General features: G+C 41.5%; 2 protein-coding genes across 11 annotated transcripts in view; one reads left to right on the top strand and one right to left on the bottom strand.

Annotated features, from left to right (window-relative positions):
• Nucleotides 1–803, top strand: part of LOC310674324 (uncharacterized protein) — a 57,391-nt gene extending 56,588 nt beyond the window's left edge. For 9 of the 10 annotated variants that reach the window (XM_083433397.1, XM_083433396.1, XM_083433394.1 and 6 more), the window contains one exon: nt 53–803. In XM_083433397.1, coding sequence (XP_083289523.1) covers nt 53–163 — 111 coding nt within the window. In that variant the 3' untranslated portion in view covers nt 164–803. The remainder of the gene's footprint in view (nt 1–52) is intronic. The other variant, XM_083433398.1, reaches the window with a different exon arrangement.
• On the bottom strand, nt 765–13,197 carry CD164 (CD164 molecule). Its single transcript, XM_083433610.1, has 6 exons — nt 12,337–13,197; nt 8,242–8,328; nt 6,194–6,268; nt 5,036–5,089; nt 3,808–3,915; nt 765–3,479 (listed from the first exon to the last, which is right to left on the bottom strand). Exons 1-6 carry the CDS (start codon nt 12,443–12,445, stop codon nt 3,316–3,318), a joined length of 597 nt encoding a protein of 198 aa, XP_083289736.1. The 5' UTR covers nt 12,446–13,197; the 3' UTR covers nt 765–3,315.
• Nucleotides 13,198–18,336: the final 5,139 nt, after the last annotated feature.

Genomic DNA, 18,336 nt, shown 5'->3' with positions numbered 1-18,336 from the left:
TTCAAGGTGAAACAGATGAGAATTACAACAGTTTTTTTATTTATATTTAAAGGTACCTTGTGGGTGGAGAAATAGCGTGATAGATGTTCTCTTGCCAGCTCTTACAGAAAACTCTTCTATGTCACCTGTGCAGTTTTGTGGACAGAAGACATCTGAAAAATAAGCTTCTACTGCTTCTTTGAAGAGTTACTTGTTGGTTTGATTCCACGATAAAGTACAAAGCAGTCTTGCTTGAGAACTCTGGTCATGCTCAAAAATGGGATGTTTTAATTTGCTTATAGTTATCCATAACTTTTAATAAGCCACTTTCCCACCAGATTCTCTAGTGCCAAAAATCTGATGATGTGAGGTTATTAACTGGATGAAGCTAGCAGCAGATTCAGGACAGGCAACTGAAAGCCTTTATTCAAACAAATATATAAGGAATGCACTATCACAATATGTGTTTATGGCAACAAGCTTATTTGGCTGGCCATGGTGCATTTGCATGACTTTGACCAAATTCTGCAAAGCAATTATGTAGCTGATTTGTGTTTTTATAAAATTATTTCATAGTATGACAAGCTACATCTGTATACTTTCCATTTTATTTTTGTCTTTGACAAAGAGCTTTAAATGAGAGATCTGCTGGATCACCCAACAATCCTCACCACTTGAAATTTACTTTGGCAAATGGAGAGGCCATGTAGAACACACATTGCTTTTTATGGCCCAGAACTAGCTGGATTTTTTGGGGAGGAGAAAAAGATAGGCAGACGAACAGAAACAGTTTAATAAATGATTTATTTTGGTTTTGTGATTAAGTAGTTTGCATTTTCTTCCAATGAAGACAACACACATATGCAGTACAGTAATGTCTATAACATTCCATTCTAGATGCAACATACTTGCAGGTGTTAAATTTTAGGGAAAATCTGTATTAAGAGCTTGGAAGTCACAATTCACTGCCTTAAAAATCTATTTCACAGACAGGAGTGGTTAAAAAAAACCAAAACCCTATGTATATACTCCAAAAAGCAGACAGAAGCTGTGAAAATCTATTAGTTTACCTAATTTGTACGTAGTCAGGTTAATGTCACTACCAGAAAAACAACAACTGTCACTGATCTAGCTATAGAAGGTAAGAGGGCTCACCCTCACAGTCTTAGCCAAGGTTTGGTAAGTTAGTGATAAAGCTTGGGTCTAGAAAATCAAATATGCCACTGCATGAAGATATTAGAAATGTCTTAAAGACCTGGTACACACCTATACCCCAACCAAGTAGAAAATGCAGACTTCCTGAAGAGTAGCAGTGAGACCTGAATTTCCTAAAGTCATTGGAAAAGAACAATTGCTGGCAATGGGGCAAGACTACTGACTAAAATTCCTCTCCCCACATTCCTTCAACAGACATGTAGCTGACAGTAATAAAATTTAAGGCACTTGAAAGATTCATAATGTTAACATCAGCACAGAATACATGACTATTTAGTGGTGTTTTAAACAGCACTTACTCTTGGCTCAGTAATAAAATTGGCTCAAATTTCAATTCTGGAACTGCAAGTTGCACTGTTAGTCTTGAAATCTTCTGCTACAAGTTTACAAGACGTAGCCATTCAAGAGCCAGTAAGGAAGCAACACTAACTAGAAATAATTTCTAAGTCTCACCACTAAGCATAAGCTTATTACAGCTTTAGAGTGCAAAGAGGCTTTTTTTAAACTGTCACCGTTTAGAAGTGCATTTATTTATGCTTAAGGTTTAGAATATATTCAGAGATTTTATCTAAATTTATGAAGCTAAAAGAGATGGGGAATTATGTTAAACAATGGACTATACAGCTTAAGGCCATTAAATACCACCTACTACAGATGTGTTGCTTGCTGAAAATTGGCTGATCAATTTACCATTTCATACACCTGAGCTGATTGTCTTTTAGGAGTGCAGTTGCCTGAAAGTTACAGTACTGTTTGCTAAGTATTATTATGAATAAACTTTCTATGCAACATTATTGAAGTGAATACTATTAGCTACAAGGGCTAGAGAAGTTGAGCAATTAAAATGCAGTAAAATTTAGCAATAAGCCATAAACCCAGACTTATCAGCAGCTTAAAATCAAGCAAGCAATAGAGCTAATCCAAAAGCATCACTTAATGTTGCATTTCTAGCATTTAAACTATGCTTGCCATATAACCTGCAAAACAAGGATTAGCAGTCTATTTTGACAATTATCAAAAACTTACATAGCTCCAAGTGCTCGGGCTGCCTACTTCCACCATGACTATCTGTGTTTTATGAAACTTAAGGAAGGAAACTGCATTGATATAACAGCAAATATTCTCTCAAATCCATACAGAATTAATGGTAGGTTTGCAATCACAAAATGTGTCTACTGAAACTACTGCTCTGAAATGTAAAGCATGTCAATAGAACTTTCCAAGGCAAGTGTTTTGAAGGCTAGAGACACATGGCTTTAGGAACAGTATATGAAGATTGCTTACACTGTTTTCTTTCCACATCTGTCTTCACAAAAACTTATATAAAGACAAGTATATATAAATAATGCCCAAGTTCATGTGTCTACTAGAATGAAATTGCTGCAAGTGGAATGACATTCACTGTACCTCAAACAAATAAAATGGCACAAACGTTTCAGTTTGCAGCCTACTCATTAAGGCACTGGTCTTTCTTCCTTATGCACCAAGGAACTAGCATTCTTTGACTATCATTCTTCCTATGGCTGCTTACGCTTACATTAGAAAACAATTATCCTTCTGACACCAAGTATAGAAAAATATGGGCTTCCATAATCCTTAAGGAAAAAAACATAGTTCTAGAAATTTGCCCCAATCTCCTAGCAGTACACTATAAAAAGCCAGTTTTCACACACATAGTGTTTTATGCCAAGTCACCAGGAATTCACATTTTAATAATAATAATTATAATAATAATAATGTAGGGGGCACTGCATTTAAGGCTAACTTATCAATTGCAATCATAAAGTTATATATCAAGAACACTGCTGCCAATGAATACAGTTACTATTAAAGTCTACATTTGGCATGTCAGATAAAAGAAACGGTTTCACAGCAGCAGCCACTAAAGAAATTTCAGACAGCCAATGAGGATTCATGCACAATATTGCAAGTATTCTTGCAGAGCAAAACATGATTCATACAACCTTCTTCCAGGCATGTTGCAGAAACATTTTCTTTTTTAAAAAAAGTCTTGAAGAATAAGAGTATTTTGAATTGCTGTCTTCTATAAGGAATAAAGATATTTTGGTGCAGCTAACCACAAATGTTGACCTTGTAAAGTCCACTTAAAAGCAACGTATTCTAGAGGGTATGATAGTTTTGTTCTTTGGACTTGCAAAATTTGTAGAGAAAGAATATTACTGCTTGCAGTCCCAGCACTAGGACGATACCACCAATGAAACTGGCAGCATCAAAGGTGGATTTGTGTGGAGATGGTTTGGAAGTTGGTTGGGGAGAAGCTGAGCCTGTCAAATGAAAGAAGTAGAGTTACTAGTGATAGGCTGTGCAAATTTAGAAAGCTACTCTTTAATGCATGGATCACCACCGAGACCAGGTTGGTGGCCCTAATGTCTTGGATTCCTACCACTTGGATCCCCCCCACCAATAATAATAATATTTTTGATTATTATTTTTAAACAAGAGGCACTTCCTTCACCAACGGAGGGGTCTGCAGTCATGCACAAGTATGCTTTGAGTGCACATGATTGAGAGCTATATGTATGTGCATGCGAGAGAGATGCTAATGTCTCTGTGACATGACTGATTTTAATCTTGCTATAAATCAAATATTACCTGGTGTAGAAGTTGTGTTGCTAGCAGCAGGTGTAACTATTGTACTATTAGAAGCAGTAGGTCTGGCAGAAGTAGGTTTGGCTGGTGCAGTTGCGTTATGTGTAGGACCTGTTTCAAAGAAAATACCACATCTTGGAACCAGCTTTAAATAACTATTTTAATCTTACAAATTGAGCAAATGATTGCAGAACAAAGGCACTGTTAGATGCATTTCACAGTAATAATTATAAATGAAAAATATTTATGCATGGATAGAAAAATTGGTAGTAGTTTTAAAAAGTCATTTCCTCCATTTTGAAGGCAATGTTTTTGTTTTTCAAATTATGAGATTATCTGAAATCTATACAATATAATTCAAGAATCAAAAATTAAACACATTAGGGAAAACATTAATGAGGTTATGTAAGAAGCTAAGTCCCCAACAAAGTGGAGAATTAACAAAACCAGACAAGTAGAAATCATTTAAGCACAGATCCCAGGAACCTCCTGCCATATATACAATAATGTCGATTCTTGACATTCCAGAAGAGAATGAAAGAAACATGGAAGTATGAATGTAGTCACTCCCCTGTGCATTCAAATTTTTTCTTGGCTAATTCTACTACATGCTCTTCACTAACATGAATTCTCAAGACAGGTTTTTCTCCCATCAATAAATTGTATCATCTACCTTAGTGATCAAAGACAATTCAGCAAAGGACAGGAAATTATCAGTATTCTGGCCTGCAACTCATAGTACTGGTATCTGAAGGAGCATCTCCACCCCCATCGTTCTACCCAGACACTGAGGTCCAGCGCCGAGGGCCTTCAGGCGGTTCCCTCACTGTGAGAAGCCAAGTTACAGGGAACCAGGCAGAGGGTCTTCTTGGTGGTGGCACCCGCCCTCCCACCAAATGTCAAAGAGAACAACAACTACCAGACTTTTAGACGACATCTAAAGGCAGCCCTGTTCAAGGACGTTTTAAATGTTTGATGCATTACTGTATATTAATATTGTGTTGGAAGATGCCCAGAGTGGCTGGGGAAAGAGATGGGCAGAGTATAAATAATCTACTACTACTACTACTACTACTACTACTTGCCTGTCCTTTATAGTGATTAAGCCATTTCAAGAAACTGGATAAAAACATGAGCTCTCATTTCTGATTTTCACAGAGTAATCCTGGAACCCTTATTACAGGTGAAGCCTTTATACTTGTTTACTTATTAATGCACAAAAGTTTGTTACCTGGGGTAGAAGTGTTGGCTGTGGTAGGTGCAACTGTGGTAGGCTTAGGAGGAGCTAAAAAAAACACAAAAGTATGAAGCAAAAAACAGAATATTTAAACACTGAGGATACAATCTTAACCCCATTTACATGTGAATAAGCTCCATTGAATTCAATAGCTCTTAATTCCAAGGAGATGTGGATTATGCTATAAGAGGTACTAATATTATCAATAGCCACCTCTGCTCCCAAGATACATCTGAGGCTGTGATGGAGAACAGATCATACAATTACAATTGTAACTGGCCCCAAACATTGACTTTCGCCCTTCAGTTTACATCTTTACTCTGGTGAATTCTTCTGAGATTAGGTACCCACCCATAAATTATTTTCTGCACATACTACTGCACAATCACATGCAGGTGGATTCAGGTAGGTAGCCGTGTTGGTCTGACACAGTCTGTCTGTCTACTTTTCTATATTGTCCAGTAGCACCTTAGAAAGCTTATACCAAGAACAAACTTAGTTGGTCTCTAAGGTGCTACTGGACAATTTTTTTATATATGCAGGTGGATGTTAAACAATTACCTTCCCATGTTGCAAATGTTTTAAGGCGTATCTTTTGATAGCCAGGCACTCATTAAGAATTCACACTAACAGTACAATAATATACATGTCTACTTCACAATTAAGTCTCTTTGTGTATAATGGGCCTTACTACAACCTAGGCTTTGGTTTATGAATGGCATCGAGGGGAGAAAGGGTTTTGTGTCTTGAACTACTGTATCTCCATGATCAGGACCAGCAGAACATCACTGACTTCCCCTGGTAAACATGAAGCGGGACGCTGGGAAGAAACAATGACTGTACCTTGTCAACCACAGCATTCTCTGAATATTTAAAGTGTGCCCACTGGTCTTAAAAACAGCTGCTCTACCTACACGTGGCATCCTACTATGGTGGGGCAAATATTTTAAAAATAGATGTTTCACTAGCAAATTAACATCCCTCAGATACAGCCCATCCTAAAAAACAAACAAAGCACCAAGCCTATACCTAAAGTGATGCAATTATTCACTGCACTGGCAACCCCAGCTTTGGAGACTTTAACATTCCCAACTGCATGGATCCTAAACAACGAATTGGTTTTACATCACAAGTGTAGTAGTAAATATTTACCTGAACAAGTTTCATTTCTAAAAGTAGACGTACAGTTATCACTTTCCGTTGCATTTGTACAGTAGGACAAAGAACCTTACAGAAAAAGAAGATTGAGGAAGAATTCTCAGTTTAGTTTTCCAAGAGTGAAACATTCAATGCAATATTTTGGCTACAAGTTTCCATTAGAAACATTTATCTTCATTGTCCTAGAAAAGTTATACAGCTGCTAAATTAGCTTCACTTGTGGTGCTTGTGACATTGCCATTTAGGTATTATCTACTCCTAGGTATCATCTACTCCTTGGTTTAGCAGAGGTGTTATTTTAGCACAGAGCAGTTCACCAACCAATATACTGAGAGTTCCAGAACTCTGGAAAATTAAGAAGTGTCACAAAGATTCTTCTTTATGTTTGTCCCTTAACCTCTGAAAAGCTCCACAATACAAGTCTGCGCCTGGTCAAAAATTCTATACATAAGGGCATTGGTTTCACTAAAAATACACATGTAGGTAAAATACACATGTCTGTATACACAGTGGAACTTATTTTCGTGAGCTACGGTGTAAAGTTAGTGCGCTGCTACTTGGAAAACTTGGAAACCCTGTTTACTTACACACAACCCCATGCATATATATAACAGGGCCTATAAGTAACCAAACGTTTCAAGACCTTAGATTTTCACAGGCCGGTGAGAGGTGGACCTACTAGTCAAACCTCAGTTGTCAAACGTAATCTGTTCCGGAAGCCTGTTCAGCTTCTGAAACGTTTGACAACAGAGACACAGCTTCTGATTGGTTGCAATAGCTTCCTGCACTCAAGTGGAAGCCGCGTTGGACGTTCAGTTTCCGAAAAATGTTCGAAAACCAGAGTATTTACTTCCAGGTTTTCGGCATTCGGGAGCCAAAACATTCACAAACAGAGCCGTTTAGGAACTGAGGTTTGACTGTATTTCACCAAGCAGAGTACACGCACACACCAAAGAAAAACCAGAAGCTGAGAAATGAGCTGGTCAGTATGTAAAATTCAAAAGAAATTTATCATGCTCCTGCTTCTTGGTCCTCATTGACCCCTTAGGGCAGGGGTCAGCAAACTTTTTTCACAGGGAGCCGGTCCACCGTCCCTCAGACCTTGTGGGGGGCTGGACTATATTTTATGGGGGGGGGGGAATCCCCCGACTCTCCCCTCCCTTCTCCACAGCACCAGACGAGCGCTGGTGGCCGCTTACCTGCGCCCTGCAAGCAGCAGAAGCTGGCAGCAGCGGAGAGACAATGAGTGGCGCGAAAGGGCTGGCTCCTGAGAGGAGCTGCTTAAAATGGCGCTCAGCCAACTGCGGCTCAACAAAGCCCAGCCCCCTTCCTCTAGGCAGGAGACCAGGAGGAGGGAGGGAGGAGGTGCCGCCGCGGTGTGTGTGGGGGGGGGGGAAATGGCGCAGCCCGAACAATCAGAATCCCCACGCCGATTCCCAGACCGTCTGCGAGCCGGATCCAGTAGGCAATTGGGCTGGATCCGGCCCTTAGTTTGCCGACCCATGCCTTAGGGTTATAAGGTTCTGTGGGGCAGCAGTAGTAAAAGCCCCAATTGACAAAACCTTCCATGCAACTTTAAACAAACAGCAGCTGCCAGGTTCATGTTTCAAGACCCAGCAGCCCTGTGCCTCCTCAACTCCCTGATATTTCAGCCTCAAACCCTCCTACTTTCCCCCACCTCATTTTTTCAACACCAATGGCTTTCTCTGGTTGCAGTTTTTTACTCCACTGTGTACTTTGCCCCACTTCCAATAGTGAGCCTGTCACTTGCTCAGAAAATGTCCCTTCCCCAAATAAAAAGCCTGAACCCCAGCTTACAGCCCAAAGGACAAACTACACAGATATGCATCTTTTTCCTCAACTGAAGACAACCTCTTGAGTGTGGCAGTGTCAACAGAGGGTGGGCTTATTAGCATGCAGTTTGGCTCAAAAATGATAAGTCCAGGTTTCACACCTCAATAAGTGCCAACCACTATTAAGCCAGAAAAAGCAAACATACTTAACTACTCTTAGGTATTACAATTCAAAATAATTCCATTTACCGTTGCAGAAAATCCAGGTGCAATTTATTTCAGATTTGTCAGTACTACTAATGCAGGAACTACAGTTGGTATGTTTTTCACAGCCAGCTAAAAAGGAAGAATGCATTTTATAAACAGTTGATAGATCACAATTTCAAAAGGTAAATGAACATTATGAACAAATTATGAACATTCTATGGCACCCCTGAGGTATAGAAGGGTGTTAAATGTGAATAAACAAAAGCAAGCACTATAAAGTAATTGTTTTTTTTTATTTTCAAATGAAAAATTAACATAGGAAATTAACACCTGTAACCAAGGAGAAAGGGCCCTAGACATTCATTTCTGGTTACTTCTAGTTGAGTTAGTTTTGCAGTGTGGACAACACAAAATATTCATTCAGTTTTTATGTAAACTTCCTGTCTTCCTTTACCATTTCTTCATTGCTGAACAGCCCAACTACCTCCATGGCTCCTTCTTATTTGTGTAAACAAATGTTTGTTACTTGTCTTAATGTTTTTAGCAATATGCTTCCCACATTTTTTGTTTGTTTAATTTACTGTATTTTAGCTTACCAAGTCTGTAATGTCCATCATTAATACAAACTGTAACTAATGTTTGTTCTTGGCTTACTGCTTATGGTTTGTCTAAGGGAGACAAACCATGAGTGATTTTGAATGTGGCAGTAAGTCAGGGTGGGTGGGACCCTCCAGACATTATCCCCCATCAGCCCCAGCTTACATGGCAAATGGTCAGATTGATGGGAGGTTGATGGCAACATCTGTAGGGCAACGTGATTCACAATTAGAGCTGCATGACATAGAAAATGATCGTTTATTGAATAATTATTTGAGGATGACCTAACTTTATAGAAAACCAGAAGGCTAGCTTTTTGGCTCCTATGTGTTGGTGGTGGTGGTCTGCAACAGCACCAATAAATGGAGGCTACTTCTGGCCTCACTACCTCTTGCTTGCAAGTGTCCTTTGTCAAATGGAGCAGTTCCAAGATGCTATATTATAGACCTTTCACAATGACAGTGACTGTAAGTCCTAAATTCCAAAGATTGTTATGAATGCTGTATTAGACCTATTATTTTAGCTTATCAGTGCCTAAAATACTACACTCTGCATTTGTACCAGACATGAAATTGCTTTCCTCTTTTGAGATTTTTATGGAAAGCAATTCATAAAAGAAATAATAATACAAACTGCCTTCAGGCCTTTGCACATAGCTACAAATAGGTTTCAGTCACTGTGTGTAGGAACAGGAAGGAGCCCTGGTCAATGCTGACTGCCCTGGTAGCTATGTCTTACAAATCTTCCCTCCTATTTCCTAGGAATAGGCTTGGCCAGCTTTGCTTTAATTCCATTAAGCACATATATTGAAATGAGTTTGTGTGCCATGTTCGGGAAACAATTCTAGTTTTAATTTCATACTCCAATTGAAGCCCCACCACTGCCAAGGAATATGTAAACTACTGCAATGAGATATCTGCTTTGAGAATTAAAGTATGACCTTTCCCCTCTTCTGAAAACTATTGCTAGTGGGCAAGGAAGGAGCTCGTAGAGCCCTGCATATAATCAACTATTTGAAGTTTTCCACTCCTGTTTTATGAGGAGAGCATTAACAGTGCAAAATACACTATAATATCAGAAGCGACACCTTTGAAAAGCTGTACTTTAGTAGCATACTGCATTAAATACATATTTATAAATGAGTTAATTATGTGCATTAATTATACAAAAGAACAATGATGTGTGAAATGTTCCTCAAAGAAGGGCCTCCAGAGTGAACCTGCAAGCTAACACGCCAAAGATGAAGTATCCTAAAATGTTATCTAACTCAAAATAAGCAATTGGTCGTTTAAGATGAAATTCGTAGGAATAACTTCTTTGAATGCCCAAATTAAGAGTTCTAAGTAGATATTAGTAAATAAAACTATTTCATTCCTCCATTTCCACTTTATTTTCTCATTTAGTTAAATCAAAACAGGCTGAATGATACTAGCACCACCAACTGATAAACATTCTACAGAATTTGAAATGTGTTTGTGGGAGGGAGTTATTGGTTTGTTTTTATTATGTATTTTGTGTTCTCATTTTGTATTTTTCTGTTGTGAACCCCCCTATGACCTTCTGATGAAGGGCAGTATACAAATTTAATAGATAATAATGTGGGTTTATCTGTTAGAAGTATGCACAAGATATCTAGCATCAGAACAGCCAACTCAGCTCTATGTCCTTCAGGTTAATTCTAGTCAAACTGTTTTCAATAGGTTTTAAAAGATGGGCTTGCATGCTATGTAATGTGTGAATAAGTGAGCAGAAATGAATGTCAACAATTTAGAAAACTCCAGTGAGGTAATTTATTTTGGGGGAGAAAAAATCTAGACTCATCCTGTACAGGGAGCTGACAGAGAGGATAGGGCCTCTATGAGGCAGATCAGAATGGCTTTTCTCAGGTGGGAGGTGGGAGAATTCAACTCTCTGTGTGTGTGAAGGTTAAGATAAAATGGTGACCAAGGGCTACATAGATATATTTATAATTTTGTGTTTTATGAAGATTATCTTACTTTAATTTTGTCTTTAGTTTCTTTCTGTTTGATACATTTTTTCATTTTTCTCTTTAGTTTGGAATTTTATGGTATATTAGGTTGAAAACCTTTAATGCAATTGATTAAAAGAAATCTAGACTCATCCTAATAGCAGCTTCTACAGACATTCATGGCAAAAGCAGCTGTTAAAACACATCAGCAGGGGAATCCTTAGAGGGTGGAAAACTTTTCCCTCAAGGCCTTCTCCCAACTTACTTGCCTCCATCAGTTGTGCAGTTGCAAAGACAAACAAATGAACACAGCTTTAAAATAAAAGAACCAAAGTACTTTTTTCTGTTTATAGCTTTCATCCTGTTAATTTAGACAAAACCTCTTATATACTGCCCAGTGCCATGAAAGTTGATGGTGCCATCGTAACAGCCATGATGATAGAAAGGCAAGGAGGAAAACAAATAAATACTTGTGTTATCTCCCTGAAAATAGAGGTCAGATTGCCGATTAGACGCTTGCAACCTCTCTCAAAATAGCTCCTACGCTGTAAAGAATTAGGGCTTTTGAACAATAAATCCTTGCACTTCATCCCTTGCGTTAACTCATAGCTGATATACAGATCGTGCGTCACTGCAGGATAAATAAATACACGAAGAGAGAGGGCAACGTTGCTGCATTGTCTCGGCTCGAATGTTCGTAAACTTTTCAGAAGGGGAGGCGGAGCGCAGCGAACACGGAGCCAACACAATCCGAAACCAGACCGAGCGGGGCAGCTGCCAGTGGCCCTCCGCCGCCTTCATCCCCACCACCACACCCCACGGTTTCGTTTCCCTTACAAGCGACGAGAAGGCAACTCTCCTGAGCCTCAGGTCTGGCGGTGGGCGGACCCTTTCCCACGACCCGAGCTTCCCAACGCCGCGAATCCTGCCTCCCCGCATTCTTCCTGCCTGCCGATGCCTTTCTCGGAGGGAAGAGAATGGGACGCAGAAGCCGCCCCTGCCCCAATAAACTAGGGCTAGAATCGCCCCTGACGCGGAAGAACCGCGATGCTTGAAGTGAACTGCAGCCGCGGCGGGGCCATGTTCGCCCCTCAGCAGCTGCGTGCCATGTTTAACCATTTCAACCCCTCGGCCTTTTTCGGACCGAAATCAACTGTTTGCCACGTGGGGAGCGGGGAATTCCACGTTGGCGGGGGGGGGGGTCCTGCATGCCTTCAAAAGAGTAAAGGGGGGTCGGTGCCGGAGGTCCGCTCTGCCCCCCCCCGCCTCGCCTCCGCCCCTTGGCAACCCGTAACAAGACCACCTCCCCCCTCTCTTCATTCCCTCCGCCCTCGGGGCTCCTTTCTGCGAGGAGGGGCTGCACTACGAGCCCCGTCCAGCGCCGGTCCGTCAAGGCCAGGGCGGCTATCTCCGCGCGGAGGTGAGCCTGGCGCGCAGAGCGCGTCGCAGCCTCCGGGCCCCCTGTGTCCCCCCCACTTCGCTTTCAAGGCTTCACGGCGCCGCGACGCCAGGAGCCTTTTCGCTCCCGAAGCCCTGCGCCGCCCGCACACCCACCCGCTCCGTCTCCTCACCTTCCTCCTCTTCGGCCGCGGCCAAGGCGGACGTGAAGCAAGAGGCGACCACCAGCAGGAGCAGCGCCCAGCCCAGGGCAGCCCAGCGAAGGCGGCTGAAGCAGCTCATGGCGTCTCTCGGCGAGGTAAGCGAGGGGGATTCGCCCCACGAGGAAAGAAGAAACAACGACGGGAAAAGCGGCTCAGCCCTCAGCTCGCGCAATCCGCTCCGCTTCCCGGCCGGTCGAAGTCTGCAGTCACGTGACGCGGCCGTTGGGCGGCCCGCGCGAGCCGTTTGACGCGTGGATTGAGGCAAGCGCCAACGCGTGCGCGCTCTGTCTTTCTCTCTCTCTCAGCTCCCTGCGTAATAAGAGATGGTCTCGTCGACGCGTAAACCCGTTCAAGCAGCGCACACCCCCCCGCCTGCTGCAATGGAACGGCCCTCCAGGGGAAGAGCCGCTTCCTCGTCACGTGACCGAAACATCGAATGGCGTGGAAAGATCCCGACGGAGCGGGCGTGGCTGCTTCGACGTCCGCTCGCTTGTCGCTCGATGTCTCAATTCGTGCGAAAATTAGATCATGGGTTGCTTTGTAGACGCGGGTGTCGTTGAAAGATCAATATTGATCTTTGGCGCTGGGATCACTTAAATAGCTTTGTGATAGAAGAAAAGCGATTAAGTCTCAATGTGAAATTATTAACTGGTAGTTCTTGACCTTGGGCAGCGTCAGAAATACGCTTTGCGTTTAGCAAGCCGCAAAAACCAGACGGGCAGTAGTGATGGCAGGGCTTAAACTCCACTCAGTAGAATGAGCAGAAGCCCCGCTGCCCACCAAATGCAGGCGAGCTGCACAATATCACCTAAAAGCAGAGACGTTGAAGACAATGCATTAAGTCCTGAGCCTAAAATTATTTTTGTATTAGCTTACTTGCCCTCCGCTGCAAGGTCCCAGGGCGCGTCACAACAATGTAAAATATCTCGTTAAAAACAGACTAACAACCAAGGATGAGGGATAATGACTGCCAGAGGACTTGAAGTCAATCTTTAACAGGAGAGCTGACTGGGCAGACTAAGAAACCAAGCAGCTTCTCTGGTGTTGCATATAGTGCACGCTTTGTAATACAGTACTGCAATGCTTATATGCAGAGGATATCGAGGCACAAGGCTTGGTCTTCTCCAGGTGGCCACACATGACGGCCAGGATCCTGTGCGACATTACCAAGAAGCCCTGGTCACACCAATTGGACCATGCAGTTCATCTGCTTAGGGCAGCAAAACATCTTAAATGAACTCTGTGTGACTGAAGCAAAACTTCAGTCCAGATACAAGGCCAGGGACAACGGTGTACAGAAAGGCTGTGTATGCACTTAAAATTGTAAGAGGGTGATAGAAAGAATGTCGATTCCAGTTACAGCACCACTTTCCTGGCTGATTATTCTTTTTAGGTGGAAATTAACCTACAGAGCAGCTTGCAAATAGTGTTCCAGGAATACTGACATTCCTCAATGAGAGTATCAGTAATAGCAGAGAAGTAAACAGCTTGTGCACAGCTCACTACTACTAATCTTCTGAAAGGTGCAAGTATGAAATTTGGGGTGCTTCTACACTCACTATTTTCAGGTGGGATTCAGTCACATACTGGAAAAGTCAGATTGTGAAATAACTTAATAGGTCTTGTGCAATGAACCTACTTGATTTTCTCACAGAAAGGAAGGTTCTAAATGTCCAGATAAATAAAATTGTCAGACAACATGGAGATGTGAAGTGACAAGAAGCATGTTCCTTCAAGGCTGCATTTAATGTGGCCTTCACCCACAGGACTGTTGTGATAAAACACTGGAAAATGAGAGAGGATTCTTGTCATTCTTTGTTAAATGGATCCCCATTACAAACACAGGATGCACAGCCAAAGAAAGAGAATGGCCAAGAACATTATAGCTTGCACCAGAAAAATATATGCAGTAAGCCTCTTATTAAGTATGCATCTGTTTCATTTCAGCTGACTGAAGAAAGACAGTACCAATTACTGTTTAACCATTTTTCTTAGGGACAGCCATTTACTGAATAAAAGGACACACTGTCACTTCCTAGGAGAATATTTTATGAATCTTTCTGATAGCTACATAGCTTTAGCATCAAAAATTCCCTTAAAATGTCAACTGGAGTAAAAAAATACAGTGCCTTTTCAACCTCTTTCAAAGTCTGTAGATGAGCCAGCTAAGACACTCTGGCTCCCAAAATTATGTCAGTGAAATACAAATGAGAAACAGAGCGCAATTGATGTCTCTTTCTTACCATGTTCTGACTGTATTTAAACTTTCTTGTGCCTTAAAGAAACAGGATGGGGTATACATAATTGTTATAAGTCCCAAATAGAGATCATGATAGAATAAATGATCAACTGAAGTTATTAAGATTAAACTGTAGTGTAGTTACTTTCAGAAACAAAAGCTTCCAGCCTCCTCACTGCAATGCCAGAGGAGAAGAGGGATGGTGTGGGAATCTGAAGCTCAGACACATAACAGTAAACACTACCTGGATCCCCTCAGTATAAGGAGCTGGCTGGAGAAGCCTTCCAAATCTCACGCAAAATATGTTTGTCTATATAATGCAGTCAACCAGTGGAAAAGTCATGCATTAGTATATTAGAATTGTAGAATTGTAAGGGGCCCAGAGGGTCATCTAGTCCAACCCCCTGCAATGCAGTAATCTCAACTAAAGCATCAATTATAAATTTAGCCAAACTGTGCAGGATGCAGAGTAGTATACAATTTTGTCCCGGCATTTTATTTTAAAAGAAAAGCAGTCACAGGAACCTGCAGTCATGAGTACAAAACCAGCAGGGCCATTAGGCAGGCCTGCTCCGTTCCCACTGAGCTATTTTTCCTGGCCCAGTTGCTTGCTTCCTTATGAGGGAAAAGACGCAGAGAGAAAACAGCTTGGGAGGTGAATTTTGACTGGGAAAATGTCAGTGGGAGAGAACACATTTTCCATAAAGTTTCCCGATATGGTCCCTGGCTTGTCCTCGGTGCTTGCTGAGCTGAGAAAAAAAGCCTGCCTCCCAGGTAGACAATACCTAGCAAAATAGACCAATGGTCTGACTCAGTGTCATATCTCATAGCTTGATAGCTATCCACCCACCAAGAGTTAAATACGTTACTGAGCAGCGATAGTGCTACCACGCCCCCCCCCCTCCTTTGGATATGAAGTGCCCTTCAGATATGGTGAGTCTAAGCTGCTGTGTGCTGGCATAATTTTTCTGGGCAGCGCAGTCTGTAGAAATCACTGTTTTCAGAATCTCAATTTAATCTTTCAGTATTCTACACTCCCTTATATCACACTCATTTAGTAAGGTTTCTCAGTCTCTCTGTTATATGGAGTCCTGATGCACATATGCAGCTCCCTGGGTGCACTTAAGAGAGCTCCCTGCATAGTGGTCACATTAATACATTACATTAGGTTCCCAAGATCCTGTAATCTCAAGTATAAGGCTGTTTTGGCAATGAAACTATTTGCCATGGACAACATGTTTTTCTTTTCTTTTTTCAAAGTGAAAAAAATGCTTTTATATTTAACCCCCTCAAAAAAATTAACAGAAGTAAATCCTATGTTCAGAAAACAACACTGTCATGCATTACAGTAAAACAAAATATATCTAACATCCATGGCTATGGCTGAAATACTCCACAGTTAACAATTTTACATTCTACAACTGGCCTCTCGTTGAATGTTTCCACTGCTTCCAGTTCCCGGAGAACTTCTGATCCCTCGATCAGCTGTCTAAAGTAGAGGGGGAAAGCTAGGTAAGTACTAGGAAGCTATTCCAATTATTTTCAAGTCTAGTCACTGCTGTCATGCTGTACCAATATAGATACTGCATCTAGCCAATTAAGCAGTACTGGCTCCTCCATATTTTAACTCCAACACTGTTCTTGAGATATACTGCAGAGCTCTTAAACATACCCAAAAGCCACATATTTCTCATTCAAGTAGGGTGCTGGCTGTAGTGTGATGTAGAACTGAGATGCATTGCTGTGGCGTCCTTGGTTGGCCATTCCCAGAACACCTCTCTTGTCATGGAGAACTGCAAAACTTTCATCTAGGAAACAGTTTATAAATGTTGTTTCCAAACAGTTTATAAATGGTGGCAGTGTTCTTTCCACTCATTCACATTTCCCCCATTTTCCATCTTCCTCACCCATTTGGCCTCGGTCCAGTATATCTGAAGGAGCGTCTCCACCTCCATCGTTCTGCCCAGACACTGAGGTCCAGCTCCGAGGGCCTTCTGGCGGTTCCCTCACTGCGAGAAGCCAAGTTACAGGGAACCAGGCAGAGGGCCTTCTCGGTAGTGGTGCCCGCCCTGTGGAACGCCCTCCCATCAGATGTCAAAGCGATAAACAACTACCTGACATTCAGAAGACATCTGACCTCAGGGAAGTTTTTAATATGTGACATTTTAGTGTATTTTTCATCTTTGTTGGAAGCCCCCCAGAGTGGCTGGGGAAACCCAGCCAGATGGGTGGGGTACAAATAATAAATTATTATTATTATTATTATTATTATTAGCCCCAGTGCGCACTAAGCTATCAGCTGAACAACCTGAAATAGTTCTGAACTTTTTAGGTGTAAAAGTTAGAGCTGCATAGTGTGCATAACCTGTCCCAACCAATATCCATTCAGGTTTCTTCCCGCATCCCCATAATACGTACCAAGCCTTATTCTATTATGTTGCAAGTTTATCTGATTCCACACTCAGTGGTAACCAGTGTTGTAGGGTGGGGCAAGAAAAATCACAACATGCCCTCAGAGAATGCATGTGCCACTTTTAGCAGCATTTCTGCATTGACCATAAAAAAATATTATTCAGTCTTTTGCTAAACACTTTCTCCAGGATTAAGTTTCACTCTGTTCAGCAGCATATCTACAAGTTCACTTAAATTTGCAGCTATTCATTTCCTCACACTCATTCTAGTTTGGATTTTTCAGGCATATGGTTGCCAAAATGATAAATTGCCAGCGATCAAAATACAACAGGCCTTTTTACACATGAGCCTTATGCTGCTTTTGAGTATCTTCTGCTCACAAACATCTGATCATTGTGAGGAAGAGAAAGTGAGGACTTGTAATGCAAGCTGACATTCTTGTTAATGTAGTTTTTGCATCTGCACTACACATCTGGTGGAAGCAAAAGCCACTTTAAACCTCATGTAGAAAACCACTCAGTCAATTTAACTAATTTCCAGCAGGTATTTGAAAAACATGCATTTTGTGCTTAATTGAATCCCAATCTATTACGCTTGTACATTTTGTATTCAGACAATATATTCAGCATAGATTATGCCTCCTAGTTGTTGTCACCAGGACATTTGAAGAACATGCTCCTACCTTCAAAAAAAGGTCCATAAATTGACTCGCCTCCAGTCCCTCTTCCTCCCCTTATGTCTGTATATTAATTGAGAAAAACTAAGGTTATGAAATTACCTTTTCTGTATTAGCAGAAAAGCAGAAAAAAATAGCACGAAACTTCCAAATGTCACCTTATCAAATATAATTTCATGACACTATCTGATAGGAGTGGCAAACAGCATGATTAATGACTGCTTTTAGCAGAGATCTCTACACTCATGCAAGTTTGTGTTGAATTGACACCATTTTTAGGTCTGGTTCTATCTTCCCCAAAGGCTCCCATACAATGAAATCTGCACAACACCCTCAATATGATTATCTTCTCTTCCCACTTAATTCCCTAATTTCTCTTAAAATATTGTCAAATAGCTGGGTTTTTGGATGAGAAATAGCAGCATGACAGGTAATCAATGCCTGGCCGTTGTTTTTCACACTTACCCAAATCCTCTCATGCACACTGGCTCCATTATATTCAGTGGAAGGACCAAAACTGTGCATACAAAGGAGTGGGTTTGCAAAGCGACTGGCTCAGTCCAAGTGAATGGGGAAGCCCACACTGGTAGGAGCCCTCCCTTTATGGATCCCTGCTCATACTTGCTACAAATTGCCAGAGTTA

Source organism: Podarcis tiliguerta (genome assembly GCF_965153285.1).
Source record: "Podarcis tiliguerta genome assembly, chromosome: 3".
NCBI lineage: Eukaryota > Metazoa > Chordata > Lepidosauria > Squamata > Lacertidae > Podarcis > Podarcis tiliguerta.
Note: the sequence above shows the minus strand (reverse complement) of the source record. Positions and strands in the feature narration are given on the sequence as shown.

Bases quoted from the DNA above. Each gene is read 5' to 3' on its own strand.
- CD164 (XM_083433610.1), bottom strand. From the start codon at position 12,445: ATGAGCTGCTTCAGCCGCCTTCGCTGGGCTGCCCTGGGCTGGGCGCTG. The intron at 6,269-8,241 runs GTAAATGGAATT...TTTTTCTGTAAG, and splicing joins CACCTGGATTTTCTGCAACG to GTTCTTTGTCCTACTGTACA. The intron at 3,916-5,035 runs GTAACAAACTTT...TCTTTGAAACAG, and splicing joins AGCCAACACTTCTACCCCAG to GTCCTACACATAACGCAACT.